Genomic DNA, 25038 nt, shown 5'->3' on the forward strand with positions numbered 1-25038 from the left:
GCAGTTCTCAACATGGGGGTCGCGACCCCTTAGGGGGGTTGAACGACCCTTTCACGGGGGTCGCCTAAGACCATTGGGAAACACTATATAATTACATATTGTTTTTGTGATTAATCACAATGCTTTAATTATGTTCAATTTGTAACAATGAAATTGGGGGTCACCACAACATGAGGAGCTGTATTAAAGGGTTGCGGCATTAGGAATGTTGAGAACCACTGTTCTAGACCCATGGTATGGTTGAGTTTCTCACTTCAATACGTAACTGCCTTTCTCCACTGAATATGAGAATTGTTACAGTGAATGAATTGTGTGTGGAAGTGACAGAGGCTCCAACGAAGAGAGGGCCTTCATGACGGGGGTAGAGAGGTGGCTTGTGATCCATCAAGGCTTCGGAACCAAAGATTTACCCGCCCCATTCTGACTGTGCCCCAGAAGGCTTGAGGGAAAGCGGCAAGTGCTAAAAAGATAACATTTCCAAAAACGATCTAAATCATTTTTTTTCTATCCAATTTAAGCTGTTTTATATGTCCTTGGAGGAATTTCATCTTTTTTATTTTAAAATGTTATTAAAATGCTAAATACTAAAATACTTAAACATATCTTCATTTTCCACCACAAGCCTAGAGCAACTGACAATTGCCCAGCAACCTTGACCTAATATAGGCAAAGAATAGTTCCTTGGAGTCCCTATTGTCACCTCTCGTCCAATGCTCTTATTGGTATTAGTGTACATAGTCGAGAACAGCAATGCTACTTCTGAGGCCCAGAGCTCATAAAAGATAAGATGGATGAAACAGAATCAAATCATAAAGGAATATCTGACCTAGACTCACTAATTCAAAATAATCTTTTAGGTTTCTTATATCACCAATCCTGTGAACTCTTCTCACAGCAAAGACCCCATCACAGGGATAACAAAAGAAATGGCTTCATTATGGGTTTAAAACCAAGTATATTAGGTGGTGACAATTACTGGTAGACACATTTAGGCTTTGTTATGTAATTTATAATTTTGTGCAGATGCTATCTGCCACAAATATTTACATAAATACATTGTCTGTATCTATGTGTGTCCGAGACTCAAATTTCTGATCAATAGGCAAGGCTTAGCATCAAGTAATCATTTAATTAGAGCTTTATTTCCCACCAAACTTAAAGCAGGAAATAATAATTTAAGACCAAAATATAATATTGGATGAAGAATTTTACATTTAATTTCATTTTGGAGAAACAAGCAGAATTAGCAGACCCAATCTCTGATGCCCTCTCCCAAAACTTCTGGCATTGGACTGGTAACTTCCAGACTTCTTCTATCACAACTCAACACAACAAATATACTGAAAGCTATTCAAGCATGTCAGCATAATATTTTTGATGGAATCATAAACATGGTATATCATGCATTCAAATGGAAAAGATGCCATCAAAAGATATTACAAAGTACTGGGCCTATACATTCACTAATTTAGGGTACAATGTTGAAGGAGCATCTTATGCAGCAGGACATGACTCTGGAAACTGATAAATATATTTAAAAAATATGCCTCCCCACCAAATTTGACTATCCTGTAACTAATTCTTTATATATATATATATATTTTATTGAGTTTTTACAGAGATGGAATGAACTGAGCCAAACCGGTTTCGGCCTGTAACTAATTCTTTTTGTTAATAAGGAGTAATATAAATGACATCATCAGTTGTCAAAAGTCTTTCTGGGCTAACAGTATGGCCACCTGCCCAAAGTCCCCAGATATATCACAGCTCATCTACAATTTGAGGACAACATATAGAAATAAGATCCAAACTAAAATTCTCCTTTCCCTGAGGAGCAGTCAGATGACCCCTGCTGGGTTCGACTTACAAGGATAATTTTCCCGACTTGGCGGACTTTCCAGGCCGCATGAATGGTGTTGTTGTATACTTACCAGTAGCATGCTGCTATTTTCAGATTCAAAAGCACAGAGGAGAACCAACACTGTTGGATCCTTCTGGTTTCTCCAAATCTGTGTAACCACGAAAATCCTTTCTAAAACCAAAGCCTTCTCCGCCTCGCTGACCTGCCTTCGAGTTTCCTGCAGCTCCTCATGTGAAGGCTCAGGAGAACCTGAGAGCCGCCTCTGACATGCTCCAGTTCAGAGCTGCAGCTAATATAAAGGATTGTTTTTTGTTTTTGTTTTTGTTTTTAGGCCCAGAAAAAGCCTCCATAGAAGCCCCTTCGAGGGTCACTGGGGATTTTGCTTTTCCTCATTGGAATATTTACGTTGCAAATCCACCAAACTCTGTTATCAGTGAAGCATTGCATGAAATCCCGGGAGGGAGGCGGGCGCCCATGTTACAACCAAGAGCTGCCTCCGGAACATTGGAGAACAAGTTACTACGTTAAATTTACTGTGTGGGCTTCTCACAGTTGGACACCAGTGAATGGGGAGCAGGCGCCCTGGCAGACGGGCCACCTTGACTGTCCTGACAAGTTGGATGACAAACTTTATAAAAACAGCCCTACCTGTACACTTAAGCGGCCTGGACTTTGCCGCTTTGAAATAAAACAAAACCAATGCAAACAAAAAATGCCCCAGGCGACAGTGCCGGCCGCAGAACTGGTGCCAGAAAGCCGGGCAGGACGTTGCTAGCAAAGGAATGCCATCTTTTCAATATGGAACAAGGAACAAGGCTCTAATGGGGCAGGGCTGCCAGAACCCCAGCTTTTCCCCATCACCCCAGACAATGCTGGCATTGTGCAGGCGGGAGATGCACACAGGTTTTTATTCCCCTCTCTGGACTTTTTTTTTTTTTTTTCTTTCAGGGATGAGTTCTAGGGTCCACAGAACAAAATTTTCCCCATTCTGGCACTGCTTACCCATATGACACATCTAGCCAACTTTCTGAAGCGGAAAAATACTGAACGATATCAAAAAGACACAGCTCATAAAAGGAACAAGAGAGATAGATTCCAATCCCAGAGAAACTTTTATGGTAAGAGAAGCCTGGTCACAAGGAAATATCTAGAAAGATGTGTGGCTTGCGTGACATGAGCGTTGTGCTAGGGTGATTCTTGTGCATAAGGCCAGACATTTTTGGTACAACATGGAAACAGAAGACAACGGTTTCATCTGGCATGCTGCGGAACGGACCCCAATCTGTTTCCAAAGCCGAACTGGCTTTGCGGGTCTTAATAAGAGGCACATGCCAGTCTCCAGCTGTTTGCTGGCCGAAGGGGTTTCTGGGGTCATCTGGCTCCATGCCATGTTTGCCTTGTGAGACGTCACTGGTATCGAACCCGATAAAGGTTGCATTCTACTGGGTAAGGCCTTCCCGGTCTCTCCAAATATCAAACAGAACCTTATGAGGCATATGATGATGTTTAGCATCATAGACTTTGAAGAAAGAGTTTGATAAGGTTCAGGAAAAATTAAGTGCAGACATGCATCCAAGTTTCCACAATAGCCATTTCAGTAACAGAATCAGATCATACATCAAGGCCATGGAGCAGCGGTTCCCAACCTGTGGGTCGCGACCCCTTTGGCGGTTGAACGACCCTTTCACAGGGGTCGCCTAAGACCATCCTGCATATACGATATTTACATTACGATTCATAACAGTAGCAACATTACAGTTATGAAGTAGCAAAGAAAATAATTTTATGGTTGGGTCACAACATGAGCAACTGTATTTAAAGGGCCAGAAGGTTGAGAACCACTGCCATGGAGGCTAAATGTTAGTCCCATAAACTCTATTTTAGTTTCCTCATCTGGGAAATGGAGGGGGGAAAAAATGAATTCCTCCTACTTCTGTAGTTCTTCTGAGGGTCAAATAAAAACCTAAGGCAGAAGCTGCAGCTCTTCACCGAATTCACTCTTTCTTTCTATAGTAATAGGTCTGTGCCTGGGCAGGTGGCTAGACGACACCTCTGGCAGTGGGTTTGGTCCTGTGACATCTGCCAATGACATCTGCACTCCAGGCCCATGTGCTCCTTCCTATTAGAGACCATGTGAAGGACCTAGTGGACGCCATGCTGCCACTCTGGAAGGAGCCGGACTTCCCAATCACTGTGTGGATTACCAACCAGGTATGCATGCCTCCAACTGTTGTGTGAGACATTCTGTACGAAATATTGCACATTTTGGAGGTTTCTAGTTTGCACTGCTTAAGTCCATATGTGAAAGTACTTTGGAAACACTAAGAGCCAATAGAAATGTAAGATATTTTATTTTTCTATGGTTTTATACAGGTACCCAGGTGGGGAGGGAGGCAACCATACAGAGTGGGAAGACGAGGGGCCGTGTTCTCGAGAAGAGAAATACAGGGGCTGATAAAACAGGAAGATCTTCCCAGGCCATTTCACTTCTTATGTCTTCTTTACTAGAGTTCACCCAGGAAAAAGAAACAGAGAACTCTCTGTCTAACTTCTCTAGGAGAAGGTTTAGAAAGAGAGAAGGCTGAAACGCCCATTTCCCAAAAGTAACTAATCCTTACCTATGATGGTGTAAATTTTATTTAAACAGAAATTATTCTCTGTCATAATTTATCTCTCTCTCAGGAAACCTCAAAAGTATACTTCTATTTCTCTGATGAAAATACATTTTTGTTTTTGTTTGGTGTAATTTTAATACATTGCCATAATTCATTTTTAGATGATGGTTAGTCCCTAGGAATTTTGTAAAAGCAACTTATTTTACTCATCACTTGCTTTAAATAAAAAAATAACCCAACTGTTGACTTCTGGTGATATTATTTAAAAATTGACTAAAACTTCATGAAATGGGCTTGAGACCTCAATTGATAGGTGAACTATGAATATTGGAAATTATTCCCATCTGTAGATCAAAGGTAAAACATTTACCAAAAAAATTATAGAACTGTAGCTTGTCTGATTAAACAAAAAGAGCCAGTGAAAGTGTTCTTCATATTTTAAAACAATAAAGCATTTATAAACTTTTAATTACTAAAAGATTTATAAACCACTTAAAACCACCAATTTAAACGAACTATTATCACCCAGCCAAGCCAAAAAAATACAGGGTTGCAGACCAATTCAGAATTCACTCTCCACTTCCTGTTTATTTATGCACCAGAAGAAAAAAAAGACAGATTTTCCTGTCTTTTCAACCCCAAATCATTTCTCAATTTAGAACATTTGTCCAGAAGAGAAAGAGAGAGAGAGAGAGAGAGAGAGAGAGAGAGAGAGAGAGAGAGAAAGAGTTTTTTTCTCTTGCAGGAACTATTACTAGGAAAAACCAGATTGCCATATCAGCTGTTTCAATGTGACCAGCTCTGGAGGTAAATTCTAGATGTTGAGATTTTTATTTCCTTTAAATTACCAAGATCCCACAGCGTTCTTGAGTATATCATTCTAGTTGCTAATCCTTATGTCTTAAAGACCACCTCAAAGAGAACAAATCTTTTGCAGTGAAGGGTTAATTCTGAGATAGAAGACAGAAATTACAAAAAATGAGCTTGACTTTGACCACCAAAGGCTTGTCTGGTATAGAATATTTCACAAAAGTTTCCGTGAATGGATCATCACAAACCCTATATAATGAGGTGCGATTCATTATACTACTAATCCTATATAATAAAAGTATAATATGTAAATCAACTGAATGGCCGAACAGTGGAATGACCATCCGGACGAATCCTGGACCACACTATGACACCCACTGGCACTAGGCCAGCCAAGGTGGGTGCGATGCGATTGGTTGGGGGCCTGGCCATGGCCCACGATCGCCCCACAGAGGGAGGCCCAAGTCACCAAACGGTGGGCTGTCGTGGGTAAGCGGGAAGCCCGGGTCCCGGCAGCTGGCGGAAGGAAGGCCTACTCTTGCAAGAATTTCGTGCATTGGGCCTCTAGTAGAATGTAAAAACTTATATCACTGTGTGCATTACCATATATCTGCTTTATTATGTGTCTTTGGTTACTATATGAATTACTGTATATTTATATATAATTTCTGATAAAAAAAACATCAATGCACTGAGGCCCTACTATGTGTAGAGCTCTGTGTGAGGCACGGATAATAAACCTGTGTGAAAGACCAGCTCCAGCCCTCCTGGAGTGGACAGTCTGACAGAAGAGGCTGATACCCAACAAATGAGTAAGTTAGTTACATTTTAGAGCTACAAAGGAGAACAAGAGAAAATGCCTGGCTGATCTAGTTGCTTGCACAGGGCTATGCAAAACTCAGAGTTTTCATTTTTTCAAAAAAATTTTTTTAGGATTTTTTAATTGAGTTTTTTTTTTTTTTTTTTTAGAGGGAGGGAGCCAGAGAAAAACATTGATGTGAGAGAAAAACACCAATCAGCTACCTCCTGCAAACCCCCTACTGGGGATTCAACCCACAACCAGGGCATGGGCACTGACTGGGAATCAAACCAGCAACCTTTCCGATGACACCCACCCAACCAAGAGCCACACCAGCCAGGGTATTTTTCACAAATTATTTTTTATAGGCTTATTTCAAGTTCCCTTGTTTTCCTATTCATCTACAACGTTTGCCTGGAACACTCTCTTCCCTTCCTCATTGCTCACCCCTCTATAAAATCGTCTCTTCTATAAAACCTTCCCTAAATGTGTCACAGGGATGTGCAGCTCCTCCTCTGAGCCCATCAAGTGCCCTAACCACAAGAATCACAGCATCTAGCACATGCACTTTTTAAATCCTTGCCCAATTCATTCATTTCTACATTTAATAAATACTTACTATGTACCTACCATATACTTTATGGAAACATTGGGAATCAACATTAAGAACAAAACACATAAAACCCTTTCATTTCCTGCATCTACAATTTAATTCTGAGTTCATTCTGATTTTGTTTTTGTAGAACGGATTAAACTAGAGATCTCCTATTTACCTCAGAGTGACATTGTGAAGACTAAGGAATAGGTCCATGAAAGGCCTTTAAATATGTTATGAGCTCAAGACATTGTGATCTAAGATGTTTCCCCCCCTATTTCTTGTATACGTTAAGGCAGCCACAAATTAAAATGCAACACAAAAGTTTGCCTGTGTATTTGCTGCCTAACAAGCTGCTCTCTGAGTGTGAGTAGGAGGCTATGAGACTTGGCCATGAGGGCACAACAAAGCACAGTCTACTCAGATTTGACCATGGGTCACAGCTCAGAGAGTTTTTTCCTCAAATTTAGGAATTGAAAATTTAAGCAATAAAATAGCCACATGCCTTAAAAAACCACGTTTAATTCCTATTCCTAGAACCTGTCTCTAGAAGATGTTTAACAAATGTCTGATGAATGAGAGAATAAATAAATTCTCCATCCTTGGTGGATTTTAATAAGGAGAATAGCTCATTGGGTCTATAGGGCGACCTACTACTCTGGTTCAGGGACTATAATAATGACGGCAGGCTTCATAATTCAGTTTTAGCCACTACACATGCAGACGTTGTCCTGTTTTTGTTATTGCCTTTCGTATGTGATATTGTTCTTGGGGCCTGATACTGCAGCAAACCCCTAACCAGAAGCAACGAGCGGGGTGGGCAAAGCCAAAAATGTTCTCCAAGCAGAGCATAATGTTCATGTTCATCCAGGCCAATTAAAAACAAAAAAGCAACGTCGTTTGAAATGGCCTTGGTCAAATAAAATCACCAAGCACATTTAATAGTCTTTACTAGAAATTCTAAAATTAAGTATAGACATCCATCTTCTTGATTGCAAAACTTTCTGTGCCTGACCACACTACTTGCTGGCTGCCAGGAAAAAAAAAACAAAACAGCCCCGCAGCCCAACACTACCATGGAGATGAGGGCTCCCTTCTTCAGAGGCAAGGAAAACAAAGGCAGATGAGAAACTGGACAAAATTAGCCCAGAGGGACCTCGGGGTCTAGTGGAGTTTAATCTCTTAAAGGTTGCTTTAAATAGAAGACTACCAGTGTGACCTTGAGCAAGCATTTCCTCTGCGCCCTAGCGGAGAAGGCACGCCATCGTGGCTGCACCCGGCCTCACCCCAGGGGCTCACATGTGGGCTGGCCAGTGGCTCCCAAATGCTGGCTTATGGATGGGAAGTTTCCACCCATCAGTGGCGAAGCGGAGAGAACAAGGACAAAGCACCAGTTGGGAGCGTGCCCATGGGTGGGTCCCCTCTGCTAACGGTCCCTTCTTAGGAAAAGACTGACTTGTGAGCTCTTCCTTTTTTTTTTAAGTTTTGTTGTAAAAATGTCATTTCTTTTATGAAATAATTAAAAAAATAGGGTTTTCTTTTAAGTATGCTCCCACCTGTTTTTGTTTTTATGTTGTTGCCCCATGAACCCCCCAATCTAGACCACAACATGCCACGCCTGCCTACCTTCTGTTTCAATGTGGCTGGAGCAATGGGGTTTCCCAAACTGCATAGGGTTTCAATCCTAGTCCTCACAAAGGCAGGCTGTGTGACCTTGGCCAAGTTTCTTAACTTCTCTGAACCTTGGTTTCCTCCTCTGTAAAATGGGCATTATAAAGTTTACCCCCTTCCAGGGCTGCTGTGAGAATTAAATTAAATATGGGCATAAAATGCCCACGTGCCTGGGTTAGAGTAGGTATCCGACAAGGGCAATTTTTCCTTCCCACAGACTTGCAAACACCAGGGATTCCCGTGCCATATGAGCCATGCCTTAAAAGAAACCAGTTCACTGTTTTAGTATTCCTATTTGGCAAAGCACTGGATTCAAACATGTGGATTTATTTGCATTTTGCAGATTTGCTGAGGCCCAGACAAGTCAAGGGATACAGCCCACAGTAAAAGAAGTGCCCCCAGGATCCAGTGTTCAGTTTCTGACCTAAAATACTTTCCCTTATTACTCACACAGATGGATCCTTCTCAGCCAAGAGACCTCCCCTGGCCCTCTGTCAAATCGGATACTCTTCAAGTATTCTTTACCTTACCATTCTGTTCATTTCTTTCCAACTTTGCATTGTTTATCATCTGCCCTCTTGTACAGACAGTCAGTTCCAGGAGAAACTAGTCTATCATGTTCACTGTTGTATCTGCAGCACCTTGCACAGGCCCTGAAACTTAGTAGGTGTTTAATAAATATATGCTGAAGGATGACGGAATAGTGAATATAGTTGTCCAAAGAGACTTATCCATAAAACCGGGGAATAATAGAAGACCCCATATAATCAAATGCTAGCTCTGGTACACTCATCCCATTGCAAAATGACTTTGGCACTTTTCCTCTTAAGAAATGCAACTATTATCTCCACCCACTGGATCTGGACTTGACCGTGTAACTGGTTTGGCCAACGGGACATTAGCAAAAGTGATGCAACCAGGGTTTGCACATTGGTGATGTCTTGTCTTACTGATGGGAACCTACCACCACCCTGTGAACAAGTCTAGGCTAGGCTAGTGGATGAGGAACAGCAACATGGGAAGAGGATACAGTCATCCTGCCAAGGCCACGGTCATGTGAGTGAGGCCATCCTAGACTGCCTGGCCCAAGCCAAGCCAGCCCAGACAAAAAGATCCACACAGAATTACAGCAAATAATAAATGTCTATTGTTTCAAGCCCACAAGCATTTGGGTTACTTGTTAAGCAGGAAAAGCTAACTGGTACAGCGGCTCATAAAATACATTCCCCAAACCACTCAAAAGTAAGATGCCAGGTGCTTTTGAAAGTAGCTCACTTATAAGAAAACTAGAGGCCCGGTGCACGGATTTGTGCACCAGTGGGGTCCCTCAGCCTGGCCTGCGGGAATTGGGCCAAAACCAGGGATCAGGCCCAAACCAGGGATTGGGCCAAAACCAGCTCTCCAACATTTGCCAAAGGGTTCTGGATTGCAAGAGGGCGGTTCTCGAGTGACGCACTCCGGAATCGGGCTCCCTCCTCTCCGGTTCTGGGTGCGTCACCCAAGAACCGCAGCTGCCAAGTCACCGAAGCTCAGCAGCTCCTGCATTGAGTGTCTGCCCCCTGGTGATCAATGTGCATCATAGGTACTGGTGAGACGGTCAAATGGTCAGTCGGTTGCTTAGGCTTATATATATATAGATTACTAATTTCTCTGATCTTGGGAGATAAGGAAGTGGGAGATGAGTGAGAACAAACCAGATGGGGAGAGTGGTTTAAAGCTCCCTCCATGAAGTCCTGGGCAAATGGACAACTCTTATTTGGCAACTCTTCTTAAGCAAGTGGGGGGTGGGGAGGGCAGCAGCCCCAAGCCTGCAGTCCATTGGAACCAGCTGGCCTGCCAGCTTTGGCATGGGTGCTTGGCACTATCAGTTCTGAACTATCAGTTCTTTAGAAACTATAAGAAATGACACACCATCATATACTTTAGCAGATGCTAGGAAACTAGGCTCAAGAGCCAAAAGTGACCCACTGCTTGTTTTTGTAAATAAAGTTTTATTGGAACATAGTCATGCCCATTCCTTAACATATTGTCTATGGCTGCTTTCATGCTGCAGAGTAGAGTAGTTGCAACAGAAACCCCATGACCTTCAGAGCCTAAACTGTTTACTATCTGGCTCTTTACAGAAACAATTTACTAGGGTAAATAGTAAAAACCCTTTTACTAGGGTTCCATGGAGTCGTTGGGTCTTAAGCTGAGACTTAAAGTAAAGAGTGGTCCCTTTGGTGTAAAGAAATGGGAATTTCTGAAAGAACATTACAAGAACAAGTACTAAGATTGTAAGTGATGTTACAGCACTATGTACAAAAGTCAATATAAGTTAATGCTGATACAAACAATAACTAAGCACATATCCCACTTCGTATGTGCCAGGTATTATTCTATGTGCTTCATAGTCATTCATGTTATCCTCATGGCATTATCTTCATTTTTCCAAATGAGAAAAGAGAGACACTGAATTAAAAATGCTTTCCCAAATCACAAAGCCAGCAAGTGCCTGGCTAGGATTCAGGCCCTGGCAGTCTCATTCAGATGCCTGTCTCTTTGAAAGCTACAAAAATGGAAATGTAAAATATGACGAAGGCCAAAATTGTGAGTAAATTCTAGCTATGAGCAATGAAACAGCTTCTTACATGAAAATCAGCTTTATTACTGTATACCACACTACATGTTCATTTTATGTACTCCTTGTCCTCTGCAAAAAAATTGTCATTGCTGAACTGGAAATCCCCAAAAAGGGGGCATTTCTATGGCACAGCCAGTGGTTATGTTGCCAGGGTGATGCTGTGTCAACATAGCAGCCACTGGCCATTCACATAGGTCAGTGATGATGAACCTATGACACGCATGTCAGAGGTGACACGCGAACTCACTTTTTTGGTTGATTTTTCTTTGTTAAATGGCATTTAAATATATAAAATAAATATAAAAAATATAAATCTTTGTTTTACTATGGTTGCAAATATCAAAAAATTTCTATATGTGACACGGCACCAGAGTTAAGTTAGGGTTTTTCAAAATGCTGACACGCCGAGCTCAAAAGGTTCGCCATCACTGGCATAGGTGGACCAGAACCTGCTCATTAAACCTGAGGCTGAGACTGCCACCTACTTCCTAGAAAGAGAAAAAGTTCTCTTCCCCAAATAATAATCAATAAGCTCATCTTGGTAGCAACAGGCAGAAGCTACTTCTTTAAAAAGGCAATGGCTTCTTAAAATATCAACTGGCCCTAACTGGTTTGGCTCAATGGATAGAGCACTGGCCTGCGGACTGAAGGGTCCCAGGGTTGATTCCGGTCAAGGGCATGTACCTTGGTTGCGGGCACATCCCCAGTAGGGGGTGTCCAGGAGGCAGCTGATCAATGATTCTCACTCATCGATGTTTCTAACTCTCTATCCTTCTCCCTTCCTCTCTGTAAAAAATCAATAAAATATATTTTAGAAAAATCAACTGGGTTCTGTCGGGAGTCCTACATTAAAGCAGAAGCCAAAGGATGGGCCGGCTCTTATAGGTCCACCAGGGCCCCAGGTGCTGGGAGCTCAAGATGGTACCAAGCATGGGACCCGTTATGAACAACCAAATTAAATACAGGCAGAATTCCAGACAGAAGTTGTTTCTTGACTCATTACCTTATTATCACAAGGAGAAATCCCTAATAGACAGTTTCCAATAAGATTAGCCTTTACAGATTAACAGAGCTTAAATTTATATCCCTTTCTAGAGGGCATTTTGATAATTCTGTATCAAAAGCCTCAAAATTGTACAAAGCCAATGACCTAGAAATTCTACTTGTACTAATTTACCCCAAGGAAATCAGCAGATACATACTTTGAGTCTATTATTAGATTATAACAGAGAAATACTTGAAAAACCCTAATTGCACAATAGGTGATTAAATAAATTATGGTATAACCATAAACCACTACATTTATGGTATAACCATAAGAACTATACAGCTTGCCCTAGCCGGTTTGGCTCAGTGAATAAAGCGTTGGCCTGCGAACCAAAGGGTCCCAGGTTTGATTCTGGTCATGGGTTGCAGGCTCAATCCCCAGTAGGGGGAGTGCAGGAGGCAGCTGGTCAATGATTCTCTCTCATCATTGATGTGTCTATTTCTCTCTGTCCCTCTCTCTTCTCTAAAATCAATTAAAAAACAACAACTATACAGCTTAAATTGTGGTCATGAAAGATTGAAAACGAGGTTAAAGCCAGTGTACAAGGTAAAATTCCATTTTTGTAAGAAACAAAAATAGCAATATCATATACACATAGAAAAACCAGGGTGGAGCTATGGTTGTCTTAATTTTGCACTTTTTATACAATAAACTCTGCACTACATTGGTAATTTAAAAAAAATGATAATTCTTTTCCTTTGGTTATTACATTATAATTTCTCATTCTCCCGTTTTTCAGTTCTGTGAATTTTGTCACTGCCTTTTCCCAGCAAGCAAAAATGCTGACCAGTCTTTTCCAAAGGGGAAAGGCAGTCTACGCTTTCAGAGACCCACCCCCAAGGCAAAAATCCTCAAATTTGACAAGTAACTGGCGAGCTCAACTGACCTTACTGGGCTTATTGCTCTGTTAAAAGGACTTATCAGAACATGGCTTGGAACAGCTTAACCAAGTGTATCAAAGTTGTTTGTGCTGATATGGGTTTTGTTTTTATTGGGGGTTTTCCTAAAAAGAGTCAGAATCCTAAATTAAAACAAGAGATTCAGGGAATTAGCTAATGGCTGATTAAAACAGTTTGTACCATGAAGATTGTGGGGCAGCTTGATCTGTAGGGCCTGGAATCTGGCATGATGAGAAGAGTCATGCTGGGTAATTTCTTTCCCAGGTCATAATGGGAACAGGTAAGCTAAGTTACAAACCTCCTTAAGATTTCTCTGGATATGAGATGATTTAAACGTTTTTGAAATAAAGGAGTGCCTTTTCATTTAACTTTCAAATGAGTATTAGAGGAGTATTATTTTGTTGTTGTTAATCCTAACCCAAGAATATTTTTCCATTGATTTTTAGAGAGAGTAGAAGGGAGGGTGAGAGACACACAGAGAGAAACATTGATGTGAGAGAGACACATTAATTGGTTGCCTCCCACACAAGTTCTGATCAGGGCGGGGAATCAAGCCTGTAACTGAAGTACGCACCCTTTTCTGGAATCGGACCCGGGACCCTTCAGTCCATGGGCTGACGCTCTGTCTACTGAGCTAAACCGGCTAGGGCTAGAAGATTATTTTAATATTGCACAACAAATTGTTTACATATTGGACAAAGTGAACTGGTATTCTGAAGCCTTCCCAAATCTCAGGATAAATTTAGATTCAGCTAGAGGTTACCAAATAATAAAGCAGTAATTAGATGCACAAATATTTTGCTTTTTATCCATCTTCCAACTGGTTGCTGTGTTAACTTTCCTGACCACTATCTCTGAGACTACTGAAGGAAAGGGAATTCCTTTAACCCAACCAATTTCAGAGCCAGAGAGATATAATTAAGTCTTTAATGAATTTCTCCAAACTGGCCTTACCCTGTAAAATAATACATGTTTATTCAAACGATTTGAAAGAAGGGGAAACACACACGGTTTCATTGAGAGGCTGAGTGACATTTATGTGTTTGCTCAATCTCCTTTTTTTTTTAGCCCCCTCTCTATGACAGGTTGTGTGTGAGATGCTGGGCAATAGAGTGAGAGACCTATCCACCGTGTGTTCATAGACCGTTAGACATGCAGTGTGGAAGAGTGAATGTCAAAATAACCCATTTTCCTCCTTCTGTATTCCTGCCTCTTATAATAGGGCTTTGCTGCTCCTCAAATTGAGAAGTTGAGTTTATGTTCCAACCTCTTGAGTATGGACTGGCCTTATGACTTGCTTTGGCCAAGGGGACATGTCAGAAGTGACCGTGTACCACTTCCGAGCCTAGGTCTTAGAGACCTGTGTGCTCCTGTTCTCTCTTCTGGAATCTTGCCTATGTGAATGGCCAGGGCCAGCCCAGTGGAAATGAGAGGCCACATGGAAGGGAGCTAAGCGGAGGGTCCCCAGCCCCCTCGCCAATCTGCAGCTGGCCAGAGATACACAGTGGATACACAAAGCACCCCAAGGAGCCTGGCCTAAAGTGCTGACGCAGAGAATTGTAGGCTAAATAAAAAGTTATTGTTTTAAGCCATTCGGTTTTAGGATGGTTTGTTACACAATAGTGCCTAACCAATACACACAGGAACAACAAGTGCTAACTCTGACAAACAAAATGCCATAAAGCACTCGATGGGAGCACCTGTGAGATTATTCCAACCTATTTACCATTACCAATGAATCATGCAATATAGGTGTGTAAACCACAGACCTGAACACCCATCGGAGAGAACACAAAGAAGCTGTCTATCTAGGGAAGGGCTGCCTCAAGACAGCCACAGTTCCTTTGAAAAACTGTCTACGGATGAGTTGGATTTGCCTGTGAAGTCATTCTTTGTTTCTTTTCTCTCTCTCTCTCTCTCTCCCTCAAAAAAAAAAAAAAAAAAAAAAAAAAAAAAAGCTCTTTCACTCAATTAAGCCTGTTGGACTCGATAACAATTGTCTAGCTTGATTCAAAGCAGCCATATCCTCCCTGACACATGTTCAGCCTCCACCACTCTGGAGGCTGGAATTTTAAATCCAGTCCCCCTGAATTTATGACACACGCACAGTAGCAAGTCCCTACAGGCTGAAAATCAAACTGTAATTCAAAGGCCACGGGGCTGAGGAAACAGCCAGAAGATAAATCCCAATTTCAACCTTGGATTCTCTGCAAGTTGATTCAGTGGCCTGTCAGTCATATTTAAAAATAAAATAAAACTAACAGAGACACCAGACGGCACGTTTTAAAGAGAAACAGGAGTATGCTTTTCAGAACTCCTTCAAAAGGCTCTTATTACCTGAAAAGGGCTGTTATGTGTTATTTCAAGGGCCCGAGAACACGTGGCCCCCATCCGTCATTTGCAGACATTTCTGAATTTTTAACTAATGAGATATAAGGAAGGAATTGAGACCATTAAAGGCCACCGAGGCCACCGCGCTGATTGAAGGTGATGTTACAGATGGCAAAGCTGCCCATTTCTGGAGCTGGGAGGTCCCCGCCATGGAGCACGTGGAGGATGAGAGCGCGCCAGGCACAGAGCCCTGGGAACTCACCTTGCAGCCCTCGCAGGCGCTGACCCCATAGTGGTACCCGGATGATTTGTCCTGGCAGACGAAGCAGGGTTTGTACACGCGAGGGGGAGGGAGTGGAGACGGTGGGCTCGGGACGAGTTCCTCAGAGCTGGTGCTCTGGGTTTCAATCGCTGCAATGGAGGTGGGGAGGGGGGAGAAAAAAGAGAAAATGGATTTCAGTTCATTTCTGTTTTACCAATGAATTCATAGGCCTCTGCCCCAAATTCAGCAACAACACTCACAAAGATAGGTCCACAAAACCAGTGGTCACTGTAGGCACAGCGTTGGGGATACTGACACTGATGATGGGGTGCTCAGCAGTTTACAAAGTAATCCCGTATGTCTCTCTCTCTCTCTCTCATTGCAAGAGAGACAATTTTATCACCATTTTACCCTGAAGAGAAACAGAGTCAGGCGTGCAGTGACTTGTCCAAGATCAACAGGGAAGTGGTAGAGCCAAGACAGTCAGATCGTGTACTGCAAACCCCAGGCTCTTTCTACCCTTCCGTTTCCCCTAGCTTCTCTTTGAGTGAGAGTCTCAGAAATAACCTGTTTGACCCCGTGGTTCATTTAACCAAAAGCAAATTTCCTGAGGACGAATGAAGAAAGTGCCCAAAGTTGCCATTCTTCAAGCACATGGGGAGGGCCTCTGGCATGCGTCCATAACTGATCTTCATTAATAATAACATTGGCAAGACCTTCGCTACTCAAAGAGGGCTCCCTGGACCCACAGCGTCAGTATCACTTCAGAACTTAATAGAAAACATAGTGTCAGGCCCCAGCTCAAATCTACAGAATCAGAATCTGCATTTTAACAAAACCCCCAGGAGAGAGGATGTACAAGTGTTTGAGGATCCTTGCTTTGCACTAATGATGGCACAAAGTCATGCTGATCTTCAGTCTAGATTTAAAAAGATGGAATTCCCCCATTTCATTGTTTAACCATCCAAATTCCATGGGAAATAGGAATTCATAGAACTTAAGTATTCTGCAATACCTTCTCTACAGATTTTATGTACAAACAAACAAAGCCCAGCCCTATTCCTATCATAGGCAAAAATGCTCATAAAGTCTGATGGATACAGGAAAAGTAGTAAAGTGATCAATAAATGTCCCAGACTCTTCTAATCTCCAAATCAATTAACAACAGATTTCCCAGAGAATAAAATTTCCCATTATTCCACTGTCCCTAGTCTCCCAGAGTAGATATCTGCTGACTGAATTGGCCTATAGCCAAACTTTCAGCAAGTTGAATCAACTCATCCACTAGATCAGGGGTTGGCAAACTTTTTGACTCGAGGGCCACAATGGGTTCTTAAATTGGACCGGAGGGCCGGAACAAAAGCATGGATGGAGTGTTTGTGTGAACTAATATAAATTCAAAGTAAATATCATTACATAAAAGGGTATGGTCTTTTTTTTTTTTAGTTTTATTCATTTCAAACAGGCCGGATCCGGCCCGCGGGCCGTAGTTTGCCCATGGCTGCACCAGACACACTTAATTAAACCGCATCTCGCAATATTGCTGCCACACCAGGCTACGAATTCACCTCAACTACTGCAATAGCCTTTTCACTGTATCTACTCCTCTACGCCAGAGTTCATTCTTCAAACAAGCAGTAAGATATCTGTTCCAAAAGTTAAAATTGATCCCTCTCACTTACCTGTCTAAAGTTCTTTGATAGTCACCAATTAGATCAAAGCCAAACTCCTTGCTATGTCCTATGAAGCTTTCCATGTTATGGCCCATTAGCAATATCAATGATTCTCCTAACTTATTAACTTCTAAATATTTGGCTTCTATTCTATCTCTTGAATAGGACAAGCTCTTATACCAACTTAAGGCAAATGAATATTTGCTACATGGAAATTCTCAGACTTTCACGCCTCTGGTTCCTTTCCATCTCTGAGATCTTAGAGCAAATGTCATCTTCTCAGAGAAGACGTCTCTAAGTAAAATGCCCTACCCCATTCCTCACTCCAAGCCATTATTTATTTTAATTTCTATAAAATTCTCTAACTTTAGAAAGTTTGTGTGCACATTTATATTATACCTCTGCCACACTCTCCAGTATGGGTTTAATGAGGCCAAAGCACTTATCTATATTGTTTACAACTGTGTTCCAGGCCTAGAAGAGGTCCTGACACATCGTAGGCAAATAATCAATAAATATTTGTTGAATTAATAATTCTTTTTCATTACAAACACTAAGTACCCCTCTAAGTCATGAAATTATAAAATTGGAAATCAAATAGTTTTCATATGCCCATTTGCTTACTTAAAAAAATAAGTATCCCTTTGGAATAGAATCAATTATTATTTTTGAATTTTTATAATTCAAAAGAATCTTGGTATTAATTCATTAGGTTAGCACAGGTCTAGTAGATAACCCTATTAGCGTCTTCATTTGGTTAGAACAGAGGTATCTGGAATGAGGAAAGCCCATACTCTGCATAGCTTGGCTCAAGTGTTCTACACATGAGTTGGCATCTGAGATGTCCCTAAAGCTTATCAGATCACTTATTAGGCTGTAAATGCAAAAACATTCCTCATGCTTATCAGCTTCATTGAAAGCAAATAAGTAATGGCATCAAAAAGAAAACAGTACTTGTTAAAAGTACAAAATAATATATCCCTCTTTGTTCAAATAAACCAAAAACTAACAACAACAACAAAACACACACAAGTTCATCCACAAGTTTTTCACTCAGAGAGAAACGCTGTTATCATCTTGGCATGCCCGTTCCCAGACATTTTCCTATGCATATAAATGCTTTGGGTTTGTTTGTTTACTAAAATGGAATTGTACTATAGATTCTATTTGGGACTAAGTCTGTTTAACTCTGTCAGAAGTTTATTTCCTTGTCAAAAACTATTCCCCCACAAAACATTCCATTAGGATGAATATCTTTGCAGCTAATCTCAGCACATCTCTATTTCCTTAGGATAAATTCTCAGAAGCAGAATGATTCACTCAAAAGTGGTGGTTATTTAAAATTATTTTGTTAGTTTTCAATTCATGTTGAGAAACTGATTCCTAGAAAGGCTGTGTCAGAATCCTTCTGAAATCGGTAACAGAATCCTTCCCTGGATGCTTCTCAATGCTTCTGGATGGGTTCTACTTGCGGGCCTCCACTTCTGCCCTAGCGCTTCCCCAACGCTGACAGAGCCATGCGGTCACCACTATGACCAACCCTGCATTGTGTTCTTTACGGAAGCAGTGCGTGTGTGTTTGCGGGGGGTGGGGGTGGGGTTGGGGGTTCAATGTCCTACTCACTCATGTAGAACAGCTAATCTAGCTTGACTAGGGAAGTTGTAAATAGAATTGTTAGGGCTGGATTCAGCTGTCAGAGCTATGCCCTGAATTTCAAAAGTGGGTGGTAATTTCCATAAATATGCCACTTCAATACATGTACTCAAGGGAGTCCAGCATTTTATCCTCCCAAAGAGAGGAGACAGAACTGCAGGCAACTTAATACCCAAGAAATTTGGGACAAAGTATACAAAAAAGAGGGAGGCCTCAAAAAAAATCCCAAAACATTTCACAAAGGTTGGAAAAAGACTTTTTCTAAGGATGAGAGCCATGTATAATAAATGAATGAATCTAGAAGGCTTTTTCTGAATAGCTGCCATGAATGGAAATGTCCTATTGTAAGACATCAATTGTGAAGGCTCTGGACTTTCATGAAGGCTGTGGTGACTTCACCTGCAACACTATGAACTTTCCGTATCTGCACAATGGATGTTCGCCTCCTCAATGGTTTATTTTTGCTGAGTGACTGAAACATGCCAAGCATTGTGTTACATGCCATGGACAGTGTGTGGTATAATCCCTTAGCCTTGACAAGTTTTGTCTAATAGAGAGTAAATGAACGATTTAAATATAATAGTAGTTCCCAGACTTGGCTATATATTAGAACTATCTGGGGAGTTTTCAACCATTCTAAGGCACAGATTTTATCCAGACCTGTTATGCCAGAATGTCTGGGAGTAGAAATTAAGCGTGTGTGTGTGTGTGTGTGTGTGTTTAAACATAATATTACCAGGTGAATCCAAATTGCAGTAGTTTGGGAACTACTGGTATTATAATAACAAAGAAAGTTTCAAGTATATTCAGCCAGGAGAAATCAAGGGAGGCTTCCCAGAGGAGATGACCAGGCTGTGTTTTGACAGATAAATTGATTCTTTCTATTGTGGTTTGAATTTGAATCCTATGAATGCCGTAAATGAATCCCACACAAACCTCAACAGAAAAGGCATACATATGACAAGAAATAATCATCCTCAGAATTTCCCACTGGTAGTAAAAAATTAAATATTTGTGTTTTATATACTAAAATATCACCCTCAAAATTGGTAATCTGTAGCCCTTTATTTCCTCCATGTGGCCTATAATACTGAGAATAATGCAAGAAAGGAAGGAAGGAAGAAAGAAAGAGAGAGAGAAAGAGAGAAAGAAAGAAAGAGCCACAGTGGTTTAATCAAACTGCCAAAGCTAGTCTTAAACTCTCCACAGCAAGGTCTAGAATTACAGCCAGGATATGGTATCAATATAAGTAGATTCCTACAAGTGCTGGGGAGGATGTAGAGAAAGGGGAACCCTCGTACACTGCTGGTGGGAATGCAGACTGGTGCAGCCATTATGAAAAACAATATGGAGTTTCCTCAAAAAATTAAATATGGAACTGCCATTTGACTCAGTGATCCCACCTCTAGAAATATATCCTAAGAAACCCAAAGCACCAACCAGAAAGAATGTATGCACCCCTATGTTCATAGCAGCGCAATTTACAATAGTTAAGATCGGGAAACAGTCCAGGTGTCCACCAGTAGATGAGTGGATAAAACAGCTGTGGTACATTTATAGCTTGGAATACTATGCAGCAGTAAATAAGAAGAATCTCTTACCCTTTGAGACAGCATGGAGGGACCTGGAGAGTATCATGCTAAGTGAAATAAGTCAGTCAGAGAAAGACAAGTATCACATGATCTCACTCATGTGTGGAATCTAAGTACAAAATAAACTGATGAACGGAGTGGATCCAGAGACACGGAAGCATGGAACAGAGTGTGGAATCTCAGAGGGAAGGTAGGGGAGGTTGAGGGGGGTGGAAGCTAATCAATCAAAGACCTTGTATGCAGAGATGCATAATCCATGGACACAGACAATGGGGTGCTAAGGCCTGAGGTGGAGGGGGAGGGGGATAGAGGGGATTAAGAGGGGAAAAAAAGGAGACATATATAATACTTTCAACAATGAAGAATTATTAAAAATAAAAAAATAAAAGCAGATTCCTATTTTAATGCAACCTCTGGCCTTTTGATAATGTAGCAAAAAACTTTGGCAAAGTTTATTAGTGCTCCTCTTCCCCTGCTGTGCCCACCCCCAACCCCCACCACCACTAAGACAGTGGGAAACAAGGCGGGCAGACAGCCTAATGGCTCCCCTTTCACTAGTCACTTTGGTATTTAAGGTAGCTACAGAGTGCTTGGCCATTGATCTGCTCACTGTCATCCTGCTTAAATCAATAATCTATTAGTCCCTTTAAATTAGAGTTAGATTCATCAAATGCCCTTGAGAGGCCTCAAACATTGTGTTCCTTAGTCCAGGCAAGCGCCATCAGTCTATGGAATGATAAAATTTTTGCTGGAAAACTCTGCAGGCTCAGCAGACAGTGTGTCCTGTACTAGCTCATTCAGCAATCTCAGGCAGGCCAAAAAAGCAGTTTTTAGACTTCCCAGTGGGGGGAAAGTGGCTTTGTGTCATTCAATCAGACAACTGCACGCCCGCTGTCCTGATGTGATTTCAGTTTGGGGAAACAGCCTTTTGAGGAATCATTCGGATCTGCTTTTGGCCTCCTGCTTGTTATTTATTTCCTTGCTTCCTTATTGTCTTACTCAGTGCTCTTTGGTGATTGCACCCCAGACAAGCAGCAGCCTCCGATGGGGCATCTCAACGGCTCACCAGATGGGCTGCCTTGCTTCGTCAGGGAATGGCCAAGACAGAGAACTTCTGCTTGGCTCTGGGGGGGTCCCTCCCTGCCCAGAGCAGAGTCAGCACCAGAGGTGCTGAGGGCGCTTCTCTGGGCTGCACACAGCCGAAAGGAGACAGGAAGCTGCCCAAACCTGCACGGGCAGACACGAGCTTCCAGCCCTGATTTCAAACCCCTCCATCCCTGCAACATAGAGATGGCTATCGCTAAGGAAAGCAAAGCTAGGGTCACTTTCCCCGTATAAAAATTCATTACAGGTCTCATCTGCCTCTAATTCAGAGGTGGGGAACATCTGGCCTGCAGGCCGTAAAAGACCTTCGAAATCATTTGGTCTGGCCCTGCCAAGGCATTAGGGGTGAGTTAATTAAATGTTTGACCACAGATAGCAGGCTCATTTTTAAGTTGATAATTTTGTATGTTATAAATATCCAAATGGCCCTGGGCAGAAAAAGGGTTCCCCACCCCTGCATTAGGGCTCCTCAAAATGTGGTCCATCCAGACCAGCGACCAGCAACAGGATTCTGGAGGGCAGGCACTTGCTTAAATTAGTTATTTTCATTCTATCTATGACAAAGGACCATTTCTTACCCTCCTACCCTAAACCCACCAAGGATTCATAAAACCCAATAAAAACCAATCCCTAGGAAAAAAATATGTAAATAAAATGAATCTTTAGAAAAGAGGAATTATGAAAAAGGTGACCATAACACAACCTCCAATTTAGGAAACATGTTAGTAGACAGCAGATTTCTCTGTCCAGTTGCGGTACAAGTTTCTAAACACTTGCTCTCGATGTGCACACCTGTTGGGGACTGGCCAGGGGCAGGTTAGGGAAGGACACAGTCCACAGATGGCATTTTGAGAAGCACTGCTCTGAAGGACTTCGAACTCAGAGGGTGTTTGCAGGCAAAACAAAAACAAACTAAGCAAAACCTCCACGGACTGAAATGGTACAAAGCGGAAGGCCAGCACAACCAGTGACACAGCTTTCTTAAACACGGCCTCAATTCCGGAGGTTAATTCATTCCCAAAATTCAAAAGAAAAAAGTAATGCTGTTGCCTGTTAAGAGGAGTTGGCACTTCCAAACTTAACTCACCTGAGAAAACAGTCGAAATGTCCTTGTTGTTACAACACACCTGAGTGACATTTAAACACACAGAAAGTCTCCAACAATAGCTCCCTTCACAATTCCTAACATGCTTGGCATTTTTTCTAAAGGTTAGATTAAGTAGCAGATAGCATTTTTAAGAGAGAGCTCAGTATACAATTTTTTTTTCCTTTGTGAGAACTAATTTACTGCTGGCTAAACCACGTTGACAGATTTCAGGATTTAACGTTGGGCCTGATTAGAGGCAAGCTTCTTGCCTTATGAAAACACTGAATTTTTGCTAGAACCTTCCATGATTAAGACAGTATTTTAATGCACTCTCTGGGCAGCTGAGCCTTAAAAGAAAAAAAGAGTTGTAAAGCAAAAGGCATTTCCTGCAAGACCCCCAGGGAATTTGAGCCCAGAGCTCCAGACCTATGGGAGGGAGTCATTTCAGCTAATTAAGAGAGAATAGCAAAGTGTTGCATTTGGTCAAAACATTCAGTTGGGCTTCATTTTTGTTGGCACCAAAGAGAGCCGGTCTGGATATTTTCCCCTCTTTTTCTGTGGATCCACTGCAGGATTGCAAGGCCCACAGCTCACATACATTAGGGAGAAAGTCAAAGGAAACGCCAAAGTTCAACTAAAGTACAAGTAATTAGAACCAGATTCTCCTGTGTGCGCATGCGTGTGTGTGTGTGTGTGTGTGTGTGTGTGTTGTATTAAAATACAATTTACATGCCTCCAAACGTTGGAGTGGGGGGCAAAAGAACTCCATATACTGTCGCTCATTTAATTTTCCTGTCGCCTCTTGGTGAGGGGGGTCTGCTTTTAATCAACTTTCAGGGGAAGCGGTTTGGTTCCACACACACACGGGTTTTGCAAATCTGTGAATCGCATTCTGAAATTAGGTAATTGCCAAACAAGAAAAACTTCGCTTTACAATGGTCATGCCGCACACCGCTGCTGGCTTTGTTATTATTAAGCAGCTCCAAGATTAGTCCAGGGTTCGGGGCAGGCAAGGGAAGGAGGGGGTGTTGGGAGAAGGAAAACATCATTGTGGGGCTTTGGCAGCCCTGACTCAGTAACCTGCCCATGACCCTGAGGAGTGTGTGTTTGCCCGGGTCACCGGGATCCTGGTGGCGGGCTGGAGCTGGGCTATGAGAATCCCTGCTATTCTGACCACACATGCAACAGGTGCGGGACACAGGCAGGGGCCAAACGTAGGGCTGGGGGAGACTTTGGTTTTTGACTCCTTAAAAGCCTTCTTTTGCAAAATATGGTCTGGGGGTCGGGGGTGGTGGCGGTGGCAATGCCATCACCTGGCGATTGGTCAATATCAAGTTCTCAGCTTCGCCCAGAAATGCCTGTCAATCACAATAGGCATCATAAGAAAATCCTCACTTAATTCCTAGGAACATGAGCAACATTGGAGACACCCTGACTTGTGAAAAGGTCTTGTGACTGTCCTCACCTCCCCAAGCATTGTGCTGAGTCAATTTGGCATGGGAACTCAGTCGGCTTCCCTCTGCACAGGTCCTTACGAAATGCCCCACCTTGTTAAGTACTTAATATATTTAAGGTCTTCAAGCTGGGTGTGTGTTTATGCTCACCAGAAACCAGAAGCCTTCGTTCTCTCCCACGGAATTTTGGCAGTGGATCCGAGTTGGCAGGGGGTTCAAAGTTGCACCGGAAGAGCCTGAACTAATAGGATCTACTATTTACTGAGCCCTTACCGTGTGCCTGGGGCTGTGCTCAGTGCTTAATAGGCCTTCACTCATTTACTCCTCCCCAAACCACGGGCAGGGGAGGGACCAGGAACTCTGCCCCTTAGAATAAGGAAATTTAAAGATAGCATCCCTCTAGGCCTTTACAGAAGAGATTTCAATGGCTCCCTATAGACAACTCTTAGTTCACCAAACCCCACATTTTCACTTCTTATTTTCCATCTCCCTCATTTATTTCCTCTGCTAGAAACATCAAGGGGTATGGTCTTAGTTACCCAAATTTGAGAACTGCAGAATTGCGTCCCTTCCTTTCTTTTAATTCATGGTTATAAATTGTCCAGACCAGCGGTTCTCAACCTGTAGGTCGTGACCCCTTTGGTGGTCGAACGACCCTTTCACAGGGGTCGCCTAAGACCATCCTGCATATCAGATATTTACACTACGATTCATAACAGTAGCAACATTACAGTGATGAAGTAGCAACGAAAATAATTTTATGGTTGGGTCACAACATGAGGAACTGTATTTAAAGGGCCAGAAGGTTGAGAACCACTGGTCCAGACACTGGTTTGAGCCCAGACATTGTTGTTTTGAACAAGATAGTTTGGGCCTTTAAAAGAGAGAGAGGGAGGCTCAGGATCCACTAATCACTCTACTGTAGCTACACCTGCCTGGGCTCCCGGCCAGCAGCAGAAAT

At 42.1% G+C, this 25038-nt stretch overlaps 1 protein-coding gene across 1 annotated transcript in view; it reads right to left on the reverse strand.

Moving 5' to 3' along the window:
* The window catches only part of RARB (retinoic acid receptor beta), a 452328-nt gene that overhangs the window by 110430 nt on the left and 316860 nt on the right, over window positions 1–25038 (reverse strand). Inside the window, 1 exon segment of the mRNA XM_015570906.1 lies at window positions 15515–15663. Within this exon segment, the coding sequence (XP_015426392.1) occupies window positions 15515–15663 (149 nt within the window).

This window comes from Myotis davidii, unplaced genomic scaffold (genome assembly GCF_000327345.1).
Source record: "Myotis davidii unplaced genomic scaffold, ASM32734v1 scaffold192, whole genome shotgun sequence".
NCBI classification, from domain to species: domain Eukaryota; kingdom Metazoa; phylum Chordata; class Mammalia; order Chiroptera; family Vespertilionidae; genus Myotis; species Myotis davidii.